Raw genomic sequence first — 19701 nt, 5'->3', positions numbered from 1 at the left:
AATACCAAATAAAATATTATATATTAGAAGCAAAATTAGGAACAATTTTACAAGGCAATTTTTGGACGTATAGTAAATCTTTATTGAGCTGATAAGAGCTGAGAAAAAACACAAAGGGGTCGCAAACCGTTTATTACATTCTGTCAGTGTAAGTGAATTTTCACCAGCTTGATAAATGTGTAAAGAGATGATTATGCGTGTTTGAAAGCGTAATTTTGCTTTTAAAAAAGCTTTGGCTCCATTCTGTTAAAACTCGTGTATATCTGTCAAATGTACAAAATGATTTCTAAAATATTTGCTTTCTAAAATAATTAAAATCATTTGCACATCTTCTCACTCACCCCCTGAAATCATTTGTAGATCTCTTTCTATGTGCTGCATAATCACTAAAGAAAACAAATCTAAATCATACAGCTGATTTCATGAACAATTCAAGTAGTACTGCACAAGTCCACTTGGTGGACACCACTCATCTACAGACATGATGCTGAAATTTGATGCAAATAATGTAAGACTTAAGTAAGATAAATAATCCCTTTTCAGAAAAGCAATACCTAAACAGAAACCCCTGCTGCGTGTCTGCTGATGATTAAAAGCGTAAACATGAATGAAATGGAGTGTGTTCCAGTTTTGGATATTCTTTACTGAGATGAATGTAAGTGACTCAGGATGGGTTTGAGGCGTACTGCTGCAGAAGCTGGGAGTAGCACACGTCACACACACGTTCTGGGGTGATGGACGATGGCAGGGGAATTTCGTTGAGCATGCAGTTCTTGCAGAACACTTCTTTACAGTTCTTACACTCCTGTTAAGAGAAAATACATTTTAATAGATTTCTCAGTATAGAATATATACCATGTGTGCAGTATACTGAGTTCAACTGCAAGACTAAAAATATATATATATATATATATAAAAGAATATTAAAATTTATAATTTGATTCATTAGCAAAAATTATTAGCAATGCAAAGAAGTGAGTATTTTTATTTATTTATTTAAATTATCAAAGCTCTGACCTTAACTATTCAAGTTGTTTCACAAATTTGCAGTTTATTTTATTTTTTATAGTTTTCCAGAATAAAATGGATTGTACTACTTTGTACTACTCAAATGCTAAAGGAATAATGGAATTAATCATTTTTATACTGACTTCTTGAATCTGATTGGTCAGAATGTATTGATGATTTTTTTTTTTTTTTTAGCAGCCCTGGGAATATTTCTGGCTGCAAGGAAAATCGCAGGTTTATATCAAAGCACTCCTTCTAATACGTTATATTCTCTATAAGGACGGCTAATTCAGACTTACTTGGAGGACGATCCAAAATGTTATTTATTGCGTCATTTATTTAAAATGGAAATCTCTGCTAGGGGAAATCCCTGTTATATTTATCGTTCTAGCACCATGTTGGTGGTTAAAAGCTTATCCACAAGAGGGCAACAAAGTAAAAGCAGCAGTGGATCAGCGAATTGAAATGGCCTTACAATTTCTGGAAATGCATTTTTCTTCAATTTTTTGATGCATCTGGGATAACTCAAAATGCCTCAATGTGGAACAGTGCACAAAGATACACAAAAAGTGCTTAGCCTCTTGCGTCACTGCATAGATTATGTAATAAAGTTCTTCGCATCACACGACTGAGTTTACTATTTTCCTACCACAGTACATGCTCCATCATATTTTATTTCTTACTTAATAACACAATATCAGCCATCTACAGTATATAGTAGTTTTCATGATCTTCCCTGAAATACCTTAGAACTGCTTAAAGCATCTGAACCTTTGCACTTTGTGCAGGGAGACAGCTCTGGCTCTTCATCAAGTGGTTCCTGGTTCTGCATGAAAAGGGAAATACAGTCTACATCAAATGTACATAGCATGCATTATAACACTGTATGTATATAGCATGCATTATAACATTGTATGTACATGCTTAGTTTCTGTTATGAATCAACAAGTAAAGGCTGATTAATCGAATGTACCTGCTCGTCTTCATGTGACCTAGACAACACAAAATAAGTACTGCTTGTATTTATTTGTACTTATGAATCACTTCATACAAGACTGGACAAGATTACGATGTTTCCGGAAGTCTGTGTCTGAATAAACAAAGGCTTACATGTTCGAACTAAGACTTGATTTCTCTTCCAACACATTTCGAAGTGTGTCGTTCTCTTTTTTAACCACATCCAGCTCCTAAATAAATAGATAGATAAATATTAATTACAGCAGAAATAATTGTGCAGTTATAATTTAGTTAATCCGTTTCCGAATGGTGCGTCACCTTTCTCATGTCCTCCACTTGTTGCCACATGTCTCTGTTCGGAGGGGTTTTTCCCAGCAGGGTATCTGAATGCTGACTACCTCGCTTTCCTCGCTCCTTCCTCAGCTCCTGCTCCAAACTGTTTCTGCTCCCCCCAAAAAAAAAAAAAAACATACACAGCTGTGTTTACGTCTCTGGCTTAGATATAAAAACATGAAGAAATATTATAAAAGCTAAAAGGTAGCTCACAGCTGCCCAAAAAATTAGAACAGATAGTTGGGAATAATCGTATAATAATAATAGCTGAGAGTCTGCAATCACCCAGACAATATTACAAACAACTATTGAACACCTTTGGCTAGTAATCTATGTAACAATAAATTTAATGCATTGACACTGAACTTGTGCATTAATAGATGTTGCCCCATAGTGATCATCAGTGTAAAAAAAAATCCCTAGATCAGGGGTGTCCAATCTTATCCAGAAAGGGCCGGTGTGGGTGCAGGTTTTCATTCCAACCAAGCAGAAGCTACACCTGATTCCAACTGGCTAATCAATAGATCTTGGTTTTCAGTAGACTCAGCTGTGGCTTCTGCTCATTTGGAATGAAAACCTGCACCCGCACCGGCCCTTTGCGGATAAGATTGGACGCCCCTGCCCTAGATAGAATTCCACATGCTAAATCCCAAGAGATCTTCAATGCACATGCCAAAATTAGTGCTTAAAAGGATTGAACTAACTTAATTTTTTAGGAAAGAGCCGAATTTAAGACAGTGCTGCCATTTCTACCATTACAGTTTTCCCATAGAAGCATACTGGATCACATTTACTTAAACCTTGTGGTTTAGGCCCACTTCTGGTTTAAACAGGAATATTTGGATCAAGTCAGTCAATTAGTAAATAGCAATGCTCTATACCTCTGCTTTAGTAAATGCTCCACTTCTTGCTGCAGACTCGCAATTTTGTCTCCAAACTCCTGCTTGAAGAGTCTGTTCGCCTCCTCGGCCAGGTCCCTCTGCTTCTCTGCCTGTTTAGATCTGCAGTTGAGCCAGATGAACTTAATGAGGTAAAAAAAAATGAGAACTAAAATGCGAGGGAGGAGAATCTCAATAACGTCAAACTAAAAACGAACAGAGAGACTAAAACAGGCATTAAAAATCAAGACAGGGGAATGAGTGTAGTAAATTTAGAGGCAAAGAAAGTGAAGAAAGTGGAAGTGTTGGATTTGATCTTTATTATGCTACTGTACTACATTTTACATAGATTGTTAAAGTCCACATACAGTTTGATCATTTAATTGCAATTGAGAGAATAACCTCATCCACCGAAAACCTTGAAGAATTTATTTTTGGGGCTTAACACAGGACTACATTTGGCATTTCACTCCACCGGCATCACATCTGCATCCTGTTCTTACTCGAGGTGATTGAATTCTATTTAGTCTCATGTTCTTCCACCAAAGCGAAACCTGCAACTAGATCCTCCTGAGTATATGCTTTCACTTTAGTCAATTGCATAATATTATTATTATTTTTTTTTACACACTCGGGAGCATAATTCATTACACACATCACCACACAGGTGATCGGTCACTTATCCAGGTCCATTTCACTTATGCAGTCTCACAGGGCTTAAAAGTCACAACATAAGTTTGGCCAAAAGTTAAAAGTTGGCCAGCAAGAGTATTAAAAATGCCTTACTTTGCAAATAACTAATGGTACATGTTGAACCAGATCGTGTTAATATGTTAAAGCTTTTAATAGCCAAAGCTTTCGTTCTAACATCCTGAAGTTCGGTTATTCAAAGAGTAAAGAGATACACTGTAGAGATACGAGAGATGCATTGTTTTGTTACCATTTCCTACATATAAACTCAGCACCCCAAAAAAAAATATCAAACGATAAAAAGCTGTTGGGTAGTAAGCGACTCTTGAGTCTTTCTCACTCTATCTGAAACGGCTGCATTTCGTGGTTCACCAGATACAACACAAGGCTGGAAAGACTAAGAGAGGAGCGCTCGTTTGGAGTGTGATATTCATGGTACTGTAGAAGCAAAAACATGGTGGTCCATGAGGAAAGAGAAAGGAACCGGCGACAGATCTCAAATCCGTTAGAAAATAAATACCCTAGCTGTTTCTATGATATGTAAAGTCAAATTTAGGATATGTATTGATGAAACTATTATTATGCGTTCGCAAATGATCTATTGTTGCTTTTGCAGCAGTTTTCCTGCGGCCAGATTCAAGTTCCGTGCTTGCTTGACCGCGTCTTTCTCGCTGACAAGAGTGACAGAAGAGAGAGGGTGACATGGAAGGGATGCAAAATGAAGAAACGAAGCAAAATAACAAGAGACATAAAGCAGAGGGGAGTTATTTCAAGGAAAAGAAGAGTGCAGAACGTGAGCAGATAATCAATCCAATTATATATATCTTCAGCCTAACTTGCATTAGTGAGTCCAAATTAAACAGGGGTTCGAGCACATGAGCTCTTACCTGTGCTCCAGTTGTTTAATAGTGGCGGCCATCTGGTTTGTTTTCTCTTCCAAGCGACTGACAATCTCACTCTTCTGTTTCACACTGGTCTCTGAGCTCTGCAACACATCCGGACACATTGCACAAAACCTATTTTTATGTTGTGTTTATTCTATTCAAATATATCAATTTTATACCTGAGAAATAAGGCATGACAGATCATGCTGTTATAGAACATATAGCTAGGCAAAGCTAGGTTAATGTTAATTACTTTCCCTAATAACAGCATGTCCCCAAGTGTTTTATTCCTCTTTTCACTATAATTAACAACTTTTATTTATCGAAGAATGACGCAATGTACTTGGTATGCATTTATAGTCACGTTAAATGTCACAGAACGTCCATGAAACAGCTTGAGCAAATTTCCCCATTCTTAAGATCATCCCCATGTCTGAAACCTTAATGCAACAGACTTATCACAAAGTTCAAACCTTGTGTCTCCTTACAAATAAGCAAAGCCATCTCACAAACTGTTACCATATTAATGATGACATGTTTTAACCACTTACACAGAGCATCACCCACATTGAATTAGTTGTTACTTTAGAAAATGATAAGGTATGTGAACAAGCATGTTTAAATAGGCCTGTGATTAGCCTTAAAGCTGAAACTGCTGTCTGAGCTGCTGTTTAAGAAAATGTACCTGGGTCTTTTGGGACAGCTCATGGTTGATTCTGCGCAGATCATCTAGCTGATGTCTGAGCTCCACCAGCGCATCATGCTTCTCACAAATGTCCTTCTCCAGCATCTTCATAGACAGTTCCATCTCCTGTCTCATCCCAATCTGGACCTCCATCTCTTTCTCCACATCCTGCACAGACGCCATAAGCATAAAGTTTCATATCATTAAGAACTCTGATCGCTTGGCTTATCACCGCTTAAATGCACATTCTCAGATGGTCTTCGGTATAAACTAGCTAAATAAAATCCTAAAATGGTCAGAGTGTCACAATTTGACAACTGACCAGTCTGAGTTGAGTTTCCTCTTTGAGCTGCTTTCGAGTTTCTCCAAGTACTTGGCCATCTGCTGCTCCATCTGGTCTCAATGCCTGCAAGAAACAAATAAAAGTGCTTTTTAGTTAAGTTTAAAGCGTGTCAGTTGTGTGTAAGCCCCTGAACATATAAAGTGTGCACAAAAGGTGATGGTGATATATAACAATCTTGTACCTTGCGATTAGACTCCACAAGGTAAGAGCTTTCCTCCTTCATCCTCTCTACCTCTTCTTGCAAAGTGATGATTCTGTTGTTTGCAACTGCAAGCTGTAATAATTAGACAAGAGATTTTGTGGTAGAAGAACCTCTTCTCAAACATCTTAAAAACAGCAAAGATGCATTTTTATACCTGTTTAGGGAAAAAATACAGTTGGATTTAAAATATTAACACAGACCTCCTCTGTAAGTTTTGTGTTGGACTTTTCAAGGGCATCCACTTTGGCTTGTAGGTTATTCACAGAAGCACTGTCCACGAAGAGGAATACATGTTAGTCAGACAACAAAATCATCATAAACCGAACAAACAGCTGTAGCAGTGACTCTACCTTAAATGTCTGTTGAGCTCCTCTACATAATTTTTCTGGTCAAGGATTGCTGTGATTTGTCCATCACTAAAATAGGACGATTTAAAATATGAGTAATTTTCAAAGTATCAGAAATCTTCTCATTGATGTTACAATGAACAATGAATATCAACTCACCCCTCTGTGCTCTTGCTGCTGTGACCTCCATCTTTTAGATACATGGAAAAATCTATCACGCCAACCTGTCGAGATAAGACATGACTGAATAACATACCCCAGCTGGATAAAATAAACCACCTGTCCAAATACTCTGCATCGGCTTGACACTACACGGACACTAGCAAGTGATAATAGGTGACATAGGTTAAATAATGCAGTTATGATATTTCACATGCTACATATAAACTACCTGAGAGTCCAAGTCTTCTCCCTTCATACACAAATTTGCATCAATGACATTGAGTCCCACCAACAGTCCAGCAATTACTGCTCCCTCTTCCTCCATCATCAGAGCATTGGGTTCGTAGAACTCACTAGAAGCAACAAAGATAGATATTTCAGAAGCAGAGTGAGAGGAAACTTGTCTTGTCACATGCACATCTGCACATCAGAGCCCACCTTAACAGATCCTTTCTGTTAATGATGGTCTTCATGTAGTCAGAGAGCTTCTTTTGCATGAGGGCCAGTCTCAGCCATGCTCTGCCTCTTCCTAAAGGAGTTCTAAAAGAAGAGATCTAAATCAGTACTAGGAATTTAGAGCTAAAACATGTTTATAAAAAAAGTAGACCTGGCTTACTTGAGGCCGGGAAGGTCTTTGACACTAGCTGTGATTTCACCAGCTTCCGGAGTCAACTTCTCCACAAGCTCCAAAGGACCCCAGAAAGACTTGTTCTGACCAAGGAACGTCTTCTTGCCTTTAATTTGGCCCGAAAAACAGCAGAGCAACAGCGTATAAGCACAGCAAAAAAGAATAAAGAGAGCGGAAATGATTTGTGTTGTCAAGTTACATGGCATACTTTTGAGTCCATGTTTCAGGCAGTGTTCCATCACGACGAAGAACTGCTGCAGCGGGGCATAGTCCGAGTCCAGAGTGCGGCCCAGGTTGAGAGCTGATTCAATCAGACCCTTGATGCTCAGCTTGGCCATGTTCATCAGGTTAAGCCTCTCGATGGCGATGGGGTCCTTGGGATCTGAAGGCACATAAAACACCACATGGCACATTATAAAGCACTAGCGACAAATAAAATGATCGCATGCTGTTGGCTATGAAGAAAGACTCATAATAGAACAATTTGGGTTAATCTGCCCAATATAATGGTACAAACAAAACCTAAAAATACAGTACATACATTTGTTCCCTTCTTATTTCTATTCACCAGCCATGTTAGTTCTTAGACTGCAACTTGCATGAGCATCAAAAAAACCGCGCCATGTGTAACACAAGGCAATGCGCGCTTTGTGACCAGCTGAAACACAACCAATATGCTAGGAACGTTACATACAGTACATAATAAGACCAAATGTGAAGAAGCTCCAAATATAGTTCCTCAATTTGAAACCATTTATTTAACAGTCAAGTTCCTCAATTTAATCTCTACTGAAACCAAGTGTGGGCACTTATGTTCCAAGTCTCTGCTCTTCAAATGATGAACCCAATTTAAGATCACTTCAGTGCTTGAAAAAAAGACCCGGATGTCATTAGTGTTTAGTTGAAACAAAAAGGCAAATGACAAGATAAAAATAAAAAAAAAAGCACAATCTTGGCTTTTTTGCTCACGAAACAGTTTTATTAACCTGAAGGGTGAAAAGAAACCAATTATTCTACAATCACAAAGCACTTAAGCATGACATACAGTAAAACTTTGCCAAGTTCTCTAAATATCTGACACCTACATGCAATTAATTCCACACAACTGTGATCACTATATAGAAATAGAAATAGCCTTTATTTGTCACATATACATTACAGCACAGTGAAAGGCTTTCTTCGCATATCCCAGCCTTGGAGGTTGGGGTCAGAGCGCAGGGTCAGCCATGATACAGCACCCCTGGAGCAGAGAGGGTTAAGGGCCTTGCTCAAGGACCCAACAGTGGCAACTTGGTGCTGGGGCTCATCATTATCATTATCATTAAAGACAGATACTATTGAAATTAATGGGGAAAAATTTAACAACCACAGGATCATGAGTCTAGAGAAAGTAATAGGATTTTACAAGAATACAAAACAAAGGGTGTGCCTCAGTCAGCTCCGTAGCACCTTATATGGTGAATATATATATATATATATATATATATATATATATATATATATATATATATATATATATATATATATATATATATATAATCTGTATCACTACACACTGGGACAGTAATGGCTAAGAAAAAAAACGTATGTCATTTAAAGTTGTTAGCTTAATCACGTTTCTCGCACTTAAAAGTCATTAAACTCAAACAACCCATATATAATTAGTCAAATTATGTTGAAAATAAATTGCTAATGTAAGTAATAACTTAAGAAAGATAAGCTACTTGCATTTGTAAATGGAGTTGGCTGAGAATGTGTCTGCCATTTTTTTTTTTAGCTGAGAGAAATTTTTTTTGGGGGGGGGGATTTTTTGTTGATTGAGACATCGACTGGTGACTACTGAACTAGTGAGCTGACTGAGACATACTCAGTTTTCAGTACCTGAATCCGAAAAGAGATTGAAAGCTATTAGCAGTCATTAACCTCGAGTCACATGTGCACTTGTAAAAAGAAAGAGAGATTGCTGTTGCCCTCGAATACTGAAAGTGTCAGTGAACGATATCCCGCAGAAGCATAAACTGACCTTAAGGTCTGGTGTCTGACGGATGGTTTCAGTTTTGATTTATAGAACAGTGAGCAGATATGAAGAAGTGTGGGTCACACCAATATCGGGGAAAAAAAATAATAAAATCTCCGTTACTCTAAGTCACACTTACAGCCTCCATCTTCAGCAGACAGGCAGTTTCGCAGTACTAAAGGTCAGATGAGGTTACAGGATATTCTTGAGACAAACAAAAAAATAAATAAATAAAAAATATCTCAGGCCTGCAGGAACTAATTAGATGCGCAGTGCCCTTGGGAATTGGAGTGAGAGTGAAATGCCTTAAACACCATGCATGTGGCAGGAAAAAAAATCAGCCAGAGGGAATGGGTGTGGCAGACAGAGTAGCAGAATCGGAGAAAACAGACAAAGAGAAACGAGCTCATCTAGACAACTAACGGGAAACTAAGAAGACAGAGTGAGAGACGGCATACAAGCAAGACGGAGACGGCCAATGAGAACTCGGGCTTGACGGTAGCCGTGCAGAGGAGTGTTCGGTGGAAATGTAGCTACTGACCGATTTGACCAGGTCTCGATGGCTAGCTGACATGGCTTTCAAATGATGCCTGAGGAGATGGAAATGAAGGGAGGAGTGATGCCGCTATACGCACCTGTGAACTCATCAAGCATTTGCATTTGTTCCACCAATTCTGTGAAATCTTCCCATGAGTCTTTGCAAAGGATAATGGACAAAAATAAAGAAACAAAAAAAGGAAATTGTTTGTGTTTCATGCATTTCATGGGTGTAGACTAAATCAACAAACGCATCAAGACATTTGAACTACATAGGCTGTATCGCAAAGGAGTAAATGTAATTATTATTATGGCCAGCGCTGTGGAAACATCTATTTTATATATATATTCCTGGAACTGGTGTTGGTTCAGTTTCTGTATTAATGCGCTCCTGATAACATGTTACTATTTATAAAATAACGACTTCACATAAACAATTATCACTAATATGATGAGATTTTTGTTCAACATTTTTATGCGTTTTGCTTTTTCCCTAACCCATCGGAAACAGGTATGACGTATGACATAACATTCTTTAATAAATAAAACTTGTTAGTGCTGGAAAAACCGCTGTCGTATAAGAGGAATAAAACACAACAGGTCATGCTGTTATAGGAAGTAATTAAATTCATGTTGGTAACATTCGCACCATTTAGAGCTCAGTCATTTACTCCTTATGTAAAAGCAATATTTTGCATAAAATACCAATTTGGCATATCATTCAATATCTCACCCATATTTACACTCCTGAACTTACACTTATAGCTTTTGCTCAACCACCAAAGTCACAGAAATGAAATGTACTGGCCTGCTATAAACTACACACACTTTGAAAATCTTTGTGGCAGGTTTATGAGCTTGGTAGCAAGAAGTGAGACATAAAAATGTCTGATTACTGACTAAGCCCCAAAGACAGCACAAGGACTTTAGATACTGACTGTGCACGCTCTCAAACAATATTACAACCCTGCATACGAGCACTGAGCAGTGTTATATGAGAAATCTCTCGTTTCACTTTATTTGTTATTTTTTGCAAAATTCTTTGTTCGCTGTTAATCAGTTAAATACCTGTTATCCCAGGTCTTTTCACAAAGCCACAAGGGAATCAGCATGTTACTGCAAAACTTCACACTTACCCCTAGTGTTAACACAGCGAACATAAAACTGCTTCAAAATGGCACCATCACAGTAGAGCTCATAGGTTTCTCACAGGCAACGATCATCTTTGCTTAAATAAAGCAAAATATGCATCTAAATGAATGCCTCATGGCAGACTTTGAAAGCCATAAGCGACTGTGAGAAATTACACTTTCACAGAGCAAACAGCCTGCAGTTCTCCTGGCGCAGCTCTGCTGCAGATTACATGTAACGTCCAACCATAAAAGGCTCTCGCGGAGTCGAACGCAATAAAATGGGTGCTTGGCACAGTGGTAAAAGCTGTCTGTACACATAAAACGTTACATCTAAAAAGGCACAACACACAAATGGGAGCTGACTTCTGTCATGGCATTACACATCCCTGTGGAGAACACTGAAAGGAAGATTAACTGGTGATGATGGATGGATGGGGAAGATAGAAGTACATGGGGTACACTGGTTTAAATCAATACTTGTCTGAAAGAAAAATACAGACAGTGCTATCATGATGCGATATTTGGGACAATGGGGATAAATACAGATTCTGACTGCTTACTTTAAAATTAATAATATTTTAAACATAACCATGCAGAGTAATATAGTAATAAAAAATAGCAGACAGCGCTTTTGCTCTGCATCTTGCAACTACAAGTGTACTGCACTCACTGAAGGACAGATGCTGTAATTTAGCCCGGAGCTACTGAGAGCATCTCCGCCCTTTAATCACGACTCCACACACAATCACACTGAGCGTGTTTATAAGCAGAGCTTTACCCAATCTCAGCAGATCACAGATACGAGAAACCTACATTACCATTTACTGCATTTGAATAGATTCATTCTGCACCGTTAATCTGGTTGTTTGCTTTTTTAACCAGATATACCTGCTCCAAAAGCAGTAACAGCATAAGAAAGAAAAACAGCATCATGCCCACTGAGACACCCTTTTACAGTTATTGTCCACCAGAGCGTTTATATGCAGGTCACAATGCAACTGCAAGGCTGCATCATGGATTTGGAACCAAATCCAATTATTGACTCTTGCAGACCCAAAGTGTGCAGAAAATCAGTTTAATTAACAGCACGCGCATTAAGTCAAAACATTATATGATTCTGTAGGTACCCTACAATCTTGTAACAGTACTCATTGAGGGACACTGTTTCAGTGTAACTTCAGTATCTGTGCTTTTAACGCTTCAGGAATGACCTGATCAGTGCAAGGTCAGTTAACACTGCTTACAGAGATATGAATGAATGTTGTCTACACATCCTATATGTAGAGGTTTGCAGTTTTATTTTTTTAGGCCACACTGTTTTTACAGAAGCATGCCAGTTTGGCTAAATCCCACAGGATTAACTTGTCTCGAATATTATTATTAATTAATCCGGGATTTTGTGAGAAGAAAACAGCTCGTTTGTTAACCTGAAACAAATATTGTAACTCTGCATGTACGGCAAGCGTCCTGCAAAGAGAAATGAATGCTGCATATAATTCAATAACGATTATGGGACACATTAGCAAGACAAAAGCCAACATGGCAGAGCCCCCAAGAATAGTGACTATGCTTAATTTTAAGAACATGACCATAATTAGATTAAGTAGACAATGGATGGTTTGTTGAAGAGAAAACTCCAATACTACATTTCCCAGCAAGCTCACTTGAGCAGCATGGTGGCCCGAGCGCCTACCTTCATGCGCTGGCTCAGGCTCGGGAGTGAGCGAGATGTCATTGAGTTCACGCAGACACAGCCACTCGCCGTCCACAGACACGCGGAAGTTGCACAGGTAGATGGTCTCACGGGCAGCCTGCGTTATCTTGTCTGTGGTTGGGGTGGGCGCCTCGCTCTGCGGCGTCAGATCCGACATGGTGACTCAGCTGTGAGGCCCAGTGACTACAACAACAACAACGATGGCCTCCTTCGCCCAAGGGCCCAAATACAGAGCAGAATACAGATTAAAGAGGAATGAAAACAACCTCCTACCGATAGTCCTTGAAAGCTAGAGGGAAGAGGAAACAATGGGATAAGACCGGTGAAAGGAAAACAGCAGCCGGTGGTACTAAACAGGATGCTTTTCTCCTTGTGCGCCTTCTTTTTAAAAAAGAAATAAATAAAAAATAAACAAAGCGCCCCGTCTTGCCTCCCTGAGTGAATCAGGAGAAAATCCAAAGCATAGAGGCTGCTTTCTGATCTCGTTTGGCAGGACAAGAGGATTGAGATGCTCAGTGATGGAGTAACAATCACAACTCTCCCTCTTTCTCTCTCCGTCTCTGTCTCGCTCTGCACAGCCCCCACTCAAGCTGACAGGATTGGCTGTGTGCGCTGCAAATGAGTGGGTGTTGACCAAGATGGCTGCTGTGATGCTGAGCAGCATTGTGGGAGTCACGTGAGCAGATGGTGCAAGCGGAGAGAGATGAACTCCCGGGGGATCGGGATGATGCAGGAGTGAGCTCATTCGTGATCCGTTTCTCTTGGCTCAGTGAGGATGCCTCAAAGAAAGGCGCAGGCTTTACTAATCGATCCTTCTGAACGAGTGCACTTGCTGAACGTTGCACTGAGAAACAGTGATAACATTTAAAGCTGACCAGATGGTCGTGGAGAAAAGCACCAGACTGTACATTTACAAAACCAGCATTAGTCCAAAAAATAACACCAGATGTTAGAAAATCAATAAAATGTGACGAATCAGTGCCTCCCAAGGACAGAGCTAGCAAATCATATGCTGAAAAGAATTACTGCTATATACGTCCTTCGCTAATAAATGCAAATATTCTCGTATATATTGAGTGCACCCTCTCATATATTGAGATATATATTATATATATATAGATATATATATATATATATATATATATATATATATATATATATATATATAGATATTATGAGTCGTATATATTTTGGTGATGGAGTAAGCAACAAATTTTATATGAAAATCTGAAAACTCAGCAAATAACATGCTTAATTAAGCATACAGAGATCTTATCTGTTCTATCTATTTTTTTTTGTAATCAATATTACCCTTATGTGTTAGTGCTTTCAAGAATGTGGATATTTTTCTGTCAGACACAAATCCTGAGTTCTCCCCCCCCCATTTATGAGCATCAAATATTCATTAGGATTGCTTGCAGAATGATTATATCACTGCTAGCCAACAAAGCTGTGTGTGTGGACTAGCTAGTGTTCCCACAGCAACTTCAGTTCCAGCAATAAAACTGGTTTTAATTATTATAATTTATAACGTGAGCACATATCTCCTGATCCCCTGAAGCAGCCCGGATGTTGGAAAGTTGACAGTTTTAAGCGACATAATGAAATAAAGATTGCAGTTTGTGTGCTCTTCACTGCTAATACTCCTTGTTCATCTCAAAAAAAAAAAAACTTAAGAAACAGCTTACCGCACATTGCATCTGGTTTATTAATAATTAATAATACACTAAAATGATCTCTCATTGAACTGCCACTATCCCCGAGGAACAAGCCTCTTATTAACTGTTTAGGACCAAAAAGGCTCAGTGTGCAGATTAAACTTGTCATATTTCTGTGTTTATAAGATGAAATTTGTTCTATCGTGTGTTTTCATTAACAACATGTATAATTAATGAGTATCATACATGGATTAATTCAATAAAGCCTTTTACATTACTAGGTGTGGAGGAGGAGGAGAAGAAGAAGAAGAAAAATCCGGGGCTGGCGATTTTACCAATTCAAGTAAACTTCCCAACAAACCCCCCGAAAAAAAAGACCCATCTTGAACAGACTGGTTAATGTGGAGCAGATTACATGGTAAAAATAGCCTAATTTGTACTTCACCCTCTCCAGCAATTAGTGCAGTATGGTAGTTTTCTTTAGAGGTACACAATGCTGGTAGTATAAAGCTAACATTAAGAAAGCTTTGATGAGAAAATTAAGAGAAATCAGTAATGCATAAAAATACATAGCTAGCCTATGATTACTGTGCACATTATATTAATGCACATCATGTTGGGGTCCTTGACAAAACATCTGCAAGTCATTTGCCATGTTGTGGTTAAGAGATTAGAGGTTATACATACCATACATATAACATAGAAAATTGTCCATCCTGAATAGTTTTTTCCCCCCAGTTTGAGGTTGTTAAACAGAACGGAATCATGGACATATATAGACAAAGCTAAAAATGATGCACGGTGACCTTAGGGGTTGGATTTTTAATCCTTATTGCCCTCATGCTGACACTTGATTGAAAATGAGTAATCAAAACCCAGACCCAATACAATACACATGCTGATGCATTTTACTCAGTAGGTAATCATTAAGACCCTCATTGGTAAAAGTACTGAAAAGGGGTGGGGGGGTGGCTGGGCTCACTTTTGGGATTGGGCAAGAAAAGCTGATATAAAAAAAAAATTAAAAAAAAAAAAAGGAAAATGAATCTGAAGTGTAAAACTCTGAGTGACCGTGACCCATGATGTTGAATTTGGAATGGTGCAATATGGCTGATTGCTCTGTTTTTTTAATGACGACACACACATTGGCTCTATTTGTCAAAACAACATTGGCTGCCGATAAAAATTCCACAACGCCTGCAAAAAAACGCTCGATAAAAGTGACCTAAATTCCTGCATGGCTTTGCCCCAGTATCTAAGCTCCTTATCAGCGTATACTCTATGTTTGTGAAAACTTTAGTAAGAGTGAAATTCAGACATGAGTCAAGCGATCAAGGTAAAACTATGGTAATGTTTTAGTATGATACTATCTGCTGTGCTCCAAATGGCATACTAAAATGCTCTATTCTGTGCCATTTTGTAGTATAAATAGCGTCACTGAACAATCCAACAAGAAGTGCACATAAAGTTTCAAGATGATGCACTTATTCAACCAAAAAAACCAAAACAAAGTGTGGAATGTTGGACACTTCATTGGACAAGACACCATACTAATGTCTTCTAAATTAGCCCACACTGTGAGATTCACTGTCACATGCATTTGATGTTATTTATCATGGACTGGAAAACTGCTTAAACATCATTATATTTCAGATCTTACTACCCTTTTAAAAATCCCTACACAAGACGATAGATTACATGGTACATCGTGTACAGTATGTAATTCGAGACATATCTTCAGCGTGCACTATCATTATCATAAACACCACGTGTCAAGCAGACTACTGTGCAATCCAAACAGATTTAATGACCCGTTGTGTCTTTTGTTATGCTGTATGTGTACTCTGCTGTACCTTTTGTTGAACGCTCCTTTCGAATCCTGCCTGTTCGCTGGATCTCTGTACATCAACTGCTGTGACGTTCAGCCATCTAATGCTGCCTGGAGACCACACACTTCCTTTTTTCAAACCTAAGCTTTGTTATGATTCATAATGAGCTACACATCAGTCTGACTGCATCATTTTCTGCACACATCCCTTTTTGGAGTATTGTGTACACTCTTCGACCACAGAACTTCTGTAACCCTGCTCATTCATGCAATTATCCGTCCAGTCATGTTACGGCATCATTACAAAGACTTGATGAGACACACAAGGTAAGAGGCAAATGGTTAGACTGGTTATGGCTGACAGGGAAAAACTACGGAACCACTCTTTATAACTGAAAAGCATCTCAAAATGAACAATATGCTCAAACTTGATACAGACCCAGGCAATACAACGGCAGGAGACAACACTGAGGTCTATTTCTACCAACCATGAACAGGGATGTGAGGCTACAGGTGGCACAGTGAGGCAGTACCTGCCTCAGCCTCGTGCCAGACGTATTCTCTCTCCTGACAGTTCTACGGTGTACTACTATCTCCTTGTCATGCGTCACAAATTATGACCGAGTTAACCTCAAACATTTTTACACTGTACTTGGCTCCTTTACATCCTATAGTACCATCACTGTCGGGGATACCCAGAGGTGGGCAGGTTCCCCTTTTTAATTTTCAGTTTCCTCGTCATGCAGTTACAGGAAAAACCCTTCCTGAATCACTTTCATATCAACAAAATATATGATCTTCAATAGCGTTTTTATGTCTTTCATTGTTGGTCTCCTATATGACCCTCAATACATTTCATGTATGGTGATGCCTGTGAGAATTAGCGCTTCCCTTATCTCTACCTGAACAGCGCAATGCATCAGAGCTTAAAACCTTTAGTCTGTCTGGCTCTCTCACTTCATCTATGCTTAAATATATCAACTTCCTCTTGTCTTTCATTCCTACATTAGATTTCCCGTTAACACGTCTCTGATTTTTACAGTCAAACAGCAAAACCTGATCATCTTTTTTGAGATGGTTTGATTTATTTCTCCTGTTAAGTTAAACGCACTAGCTCCCTGTGACCTCCGTGTAGCAGACAACCACAACATGAACTTGAATAAAGAAAATACATCACCAACCAACAGATTCACACCAAAATCATAACACATCTTAAATATTTCATCATAAAATGTGTAAGAGTTTTAGGCTCCGGACAAGTTTTCCGTTACGGAGTTTCCTTACCATGTTGCCTAAAGCTTGTGCACTTAATCATATTACTACAAACTATGATGTCATGTCTTGCGTCAAACTCTATATTAAGATATCAAACTACTTTGATCTAGGATGGGAAACGCTCTCCTTCTCTTCACTGCCATATCAAGAAAGAGGTTTTGAGAGTTTAACACAAAAAAGTGTTAACAGACTTACACCGACCAGGCACAACATTATGACCACCTGCCTAATAATGTGTTGGTCGTCCTTTTGCTGCCAGAAAAGCCCTGACCCGTCATGCACTGTGTATTCTGACACCTTTCTATCAGAACCAGCATTAACTTCTTCAGCAGTTTGAGCAACAGTAGCTCGTCTGTTGGATCGGATCACACGGTCCAGCCTTCACTCCCCACGTGCATCAATGAGCCTTGTCCGCCCATGACCCTGTTGCTGGTTCACCACTGTTCCTTCCTTGGCCCACTTTTGATAGATTCTGACCACTGCAGACTGGGAACACCCCACAAGAGCTGCAGATTTGGAGATGCGCCGATCCAGACGTCTAGCCATCACAATTTGGCCCAAATCCTTACATTTGCTCATTTTTCCTGCTTCACATCAACTTTAAGGACAATATAATCTAATATATCCCACCCACTAACAGGAGCCATGATGAGGAGATAATCACTGTTATTCACTTCACCTGTCAGTGGTTATAATGTTATGCCTGATCGGTGTACATGTGTAGTTTTGTAAGAAAATTGTAAATGTGTATAACAGGTCAGTGACTAACATATGGTAAATGTTGATAGGAGGAAAAATGGTCAATTTTTATTTTACTTACTTGTGGACAGTAAGAATATATAAAACCTGAAAATACAAGTGTCAGGTTTATATTCTTACTATAACATTAAAGGCAGACATAGCGTCGCGCCTCATCAATTTTATTCGTTTCATTATCTTAGTTAAAGAGAGGAATATGCTTAGTAATTTCTACACAAAACTAATCTCAAACAATGTCTTTCCCAAAATGTATAAACAAGCAAGGTAAATAATAGTTACACTTTCACACAGGTGACATTTAAAGCTTAGGGGAAGTGAGCTCCAAGTAAACAGACAGCTAGCTAAGCGGACTTAGCTAACGCAGCTCGCGCACACAAAACACACACACACACACACACACACACTATGCATTTATAATAAACCGTAATAATAAAACACTCACTTTTAGTTTTCTTGGTTGTTTCGATGTGAAACTCATACTTCACCGTAGCAGAAGGATTCAAGGTCTTCTTGGCAAACTGGACGCTAGCAGAAGTCAGGGCTTCTTTAAAGTAAATGACGGAGGTGGGAGTAAAAGTGTCTTCCTCCGGGCTGTTGGGGAAATGTCCATTATTGTCCTGAAAGGACGGTCTGCTGCCCAATTCCCCTGAAGATATTAAACTTTCCGCAACTTCTGTGTTTTGGTAATCAGTGTTGGTGTCCTGCTCCGCCGCCATGTTCTGCTTAAAAATTAAAGTGACCCCTTTTTTTCACAGCTACAGCTTAAAATAAAGTTAACAGCGCTTCTTATTTCATTTCTTTTTATTCCAGTTGTCCCATCCTCTCATGGCATTTTAAAAGCAGCTCTCTAGCGGATGTCTAGTCCCTTCGACGTGTTCTTGCCTTCATAAACATGACAAAACTTTCAGCAGGGGAGTCACGTGAATATGACGCAGTCACACCACCACATGATTAAAGGGGCAGAGCAGAGGAGACCACTGCTACTGACCACTAATCGGTTTATTTACACTGTTCCCTGGAAGCAGGAGATAAATGAACAAACAGATCTATTAAAGTGGATTATTTTGGATGAACATAGTGCAAGAGCAATACTACAAACTGTACACAGAATGGTATGGAGTGACACAGGGGGGCTGATTTCTTTCTAGCCCAGACTGTAGCAGAATCACCAGGTCTTAGTAAGACAGCCCACCTTTACACTGAGGTATTTGACTGAAGCAGGTACAAAAATGAACAAACAAATCTCTTAAAGTTGGATTATTTTGGACTTTTGATGAACGTAGTGCAAGAGCGATGCTAACAACTGTAAGAAAAATACACAGAGATGCATAGGCTGATTTCTTTCTAGCCCAGGCTGTAGCAGAATCACCAGGTCTTAGTAAGACAGCCCACCTACTGACATGACAGAACTTTGAGCAGTGGAGTCACGTGAACATGATGCAGTCACGCCACCATGCAATTAAAGGGGTAGAACAGAGGAGATGCCACCTTCCTGACCGCTAATCAGTTTATATACACTGATGGGTGGAGGTATTTGATGGAAGCAGGGAATAAATGAACAAACAAATCTCTTAAAGTAGATTATTTTGGATTTTTGATGAACATAGTGCAAAAGCAATACTAAAAGCTGTACACAGAATGATACAGGTGCTGATTTCTTTCT

At 39.0% G+C, this 19701-nt stretch overlaps 1 protein-coding gene across 7 annotated transcripts; it reads right to left on the bottom strand.

The window, feature by feature from the left end:
* Nucleotides 1–58: 58 nt before the first annotated feature.
* rufy3 (RUN and FYVE domain containing 3) lies at nt 59–18960 on the bottom strand. 7 transcript variants are annotated; one of them, XM_058374329.1, is made up of 20 exons: nt 12792–13260; nt 12498–12701; nt 9770–9829; nt 7326–7499; nt 7106–7223; nt 6928–7029; nt 6719–6842; nt 6487–6551; nt 6331–6396; nt 6181–6250; nt 5960–6052; nt 5758–5841; nt 5436–5603; nt 4754–4851; nt 3180–3299; nt 2284–2407; nt 2119–2195; nt 1982–2000; nt 1754–1834; nt 59–805 (listed from the first exon to the last, which is right to left on the bottom strand). In XM_058374329.1, the coding sequence occupies exons 2-20, from the start codon at nt 12673–12675 to the stop codon at nt 665–667; spliced, it is 1962 nt and encodes a 653-aa protein (XP_058230312.1). In that variant the 5' UTR covers nt 12676–12701; nt 12792–13260; the 3' UTR covers nt 59–664. The 7 variants fall into 7 exon arrangements, with proteins under 7 accessions (XP_058230312.1, XP_058230310.1, XP_058230309.1 ...); XM_058374327.1 differs by having other exon boundaries at nt 12498–13258; XM_058374326.1 differs by lacking the exons at nt 9770–9829; nt 12498–12701; nt 12792–13260 and adding an exon at nt 18481–18960.
* Between the last annotated feature and the right edge of the window lie 741 nt (nt 18961–19701).

This window comes from Hemibagrus wyckioides, linkage group LG22, assembly GCF_019097595.1.
Source record: "Hemibagrus wyckioides isolate EC202008001 linkage group LG22, SWU_Hwy_1.0, whole genome shotgun sequence".
NCBI classification, from domain to species: Eukaryota; Metazoa; Chordata; class Actinopteri; order Siluriformes; family Bagridae; genus Hemibagrus; species Hemibagrus wyckioides.
Note: the sequence above shows the minus strand (reverse complement) of the source record. Positions and strands in the feature narration are given on the sequence as shown.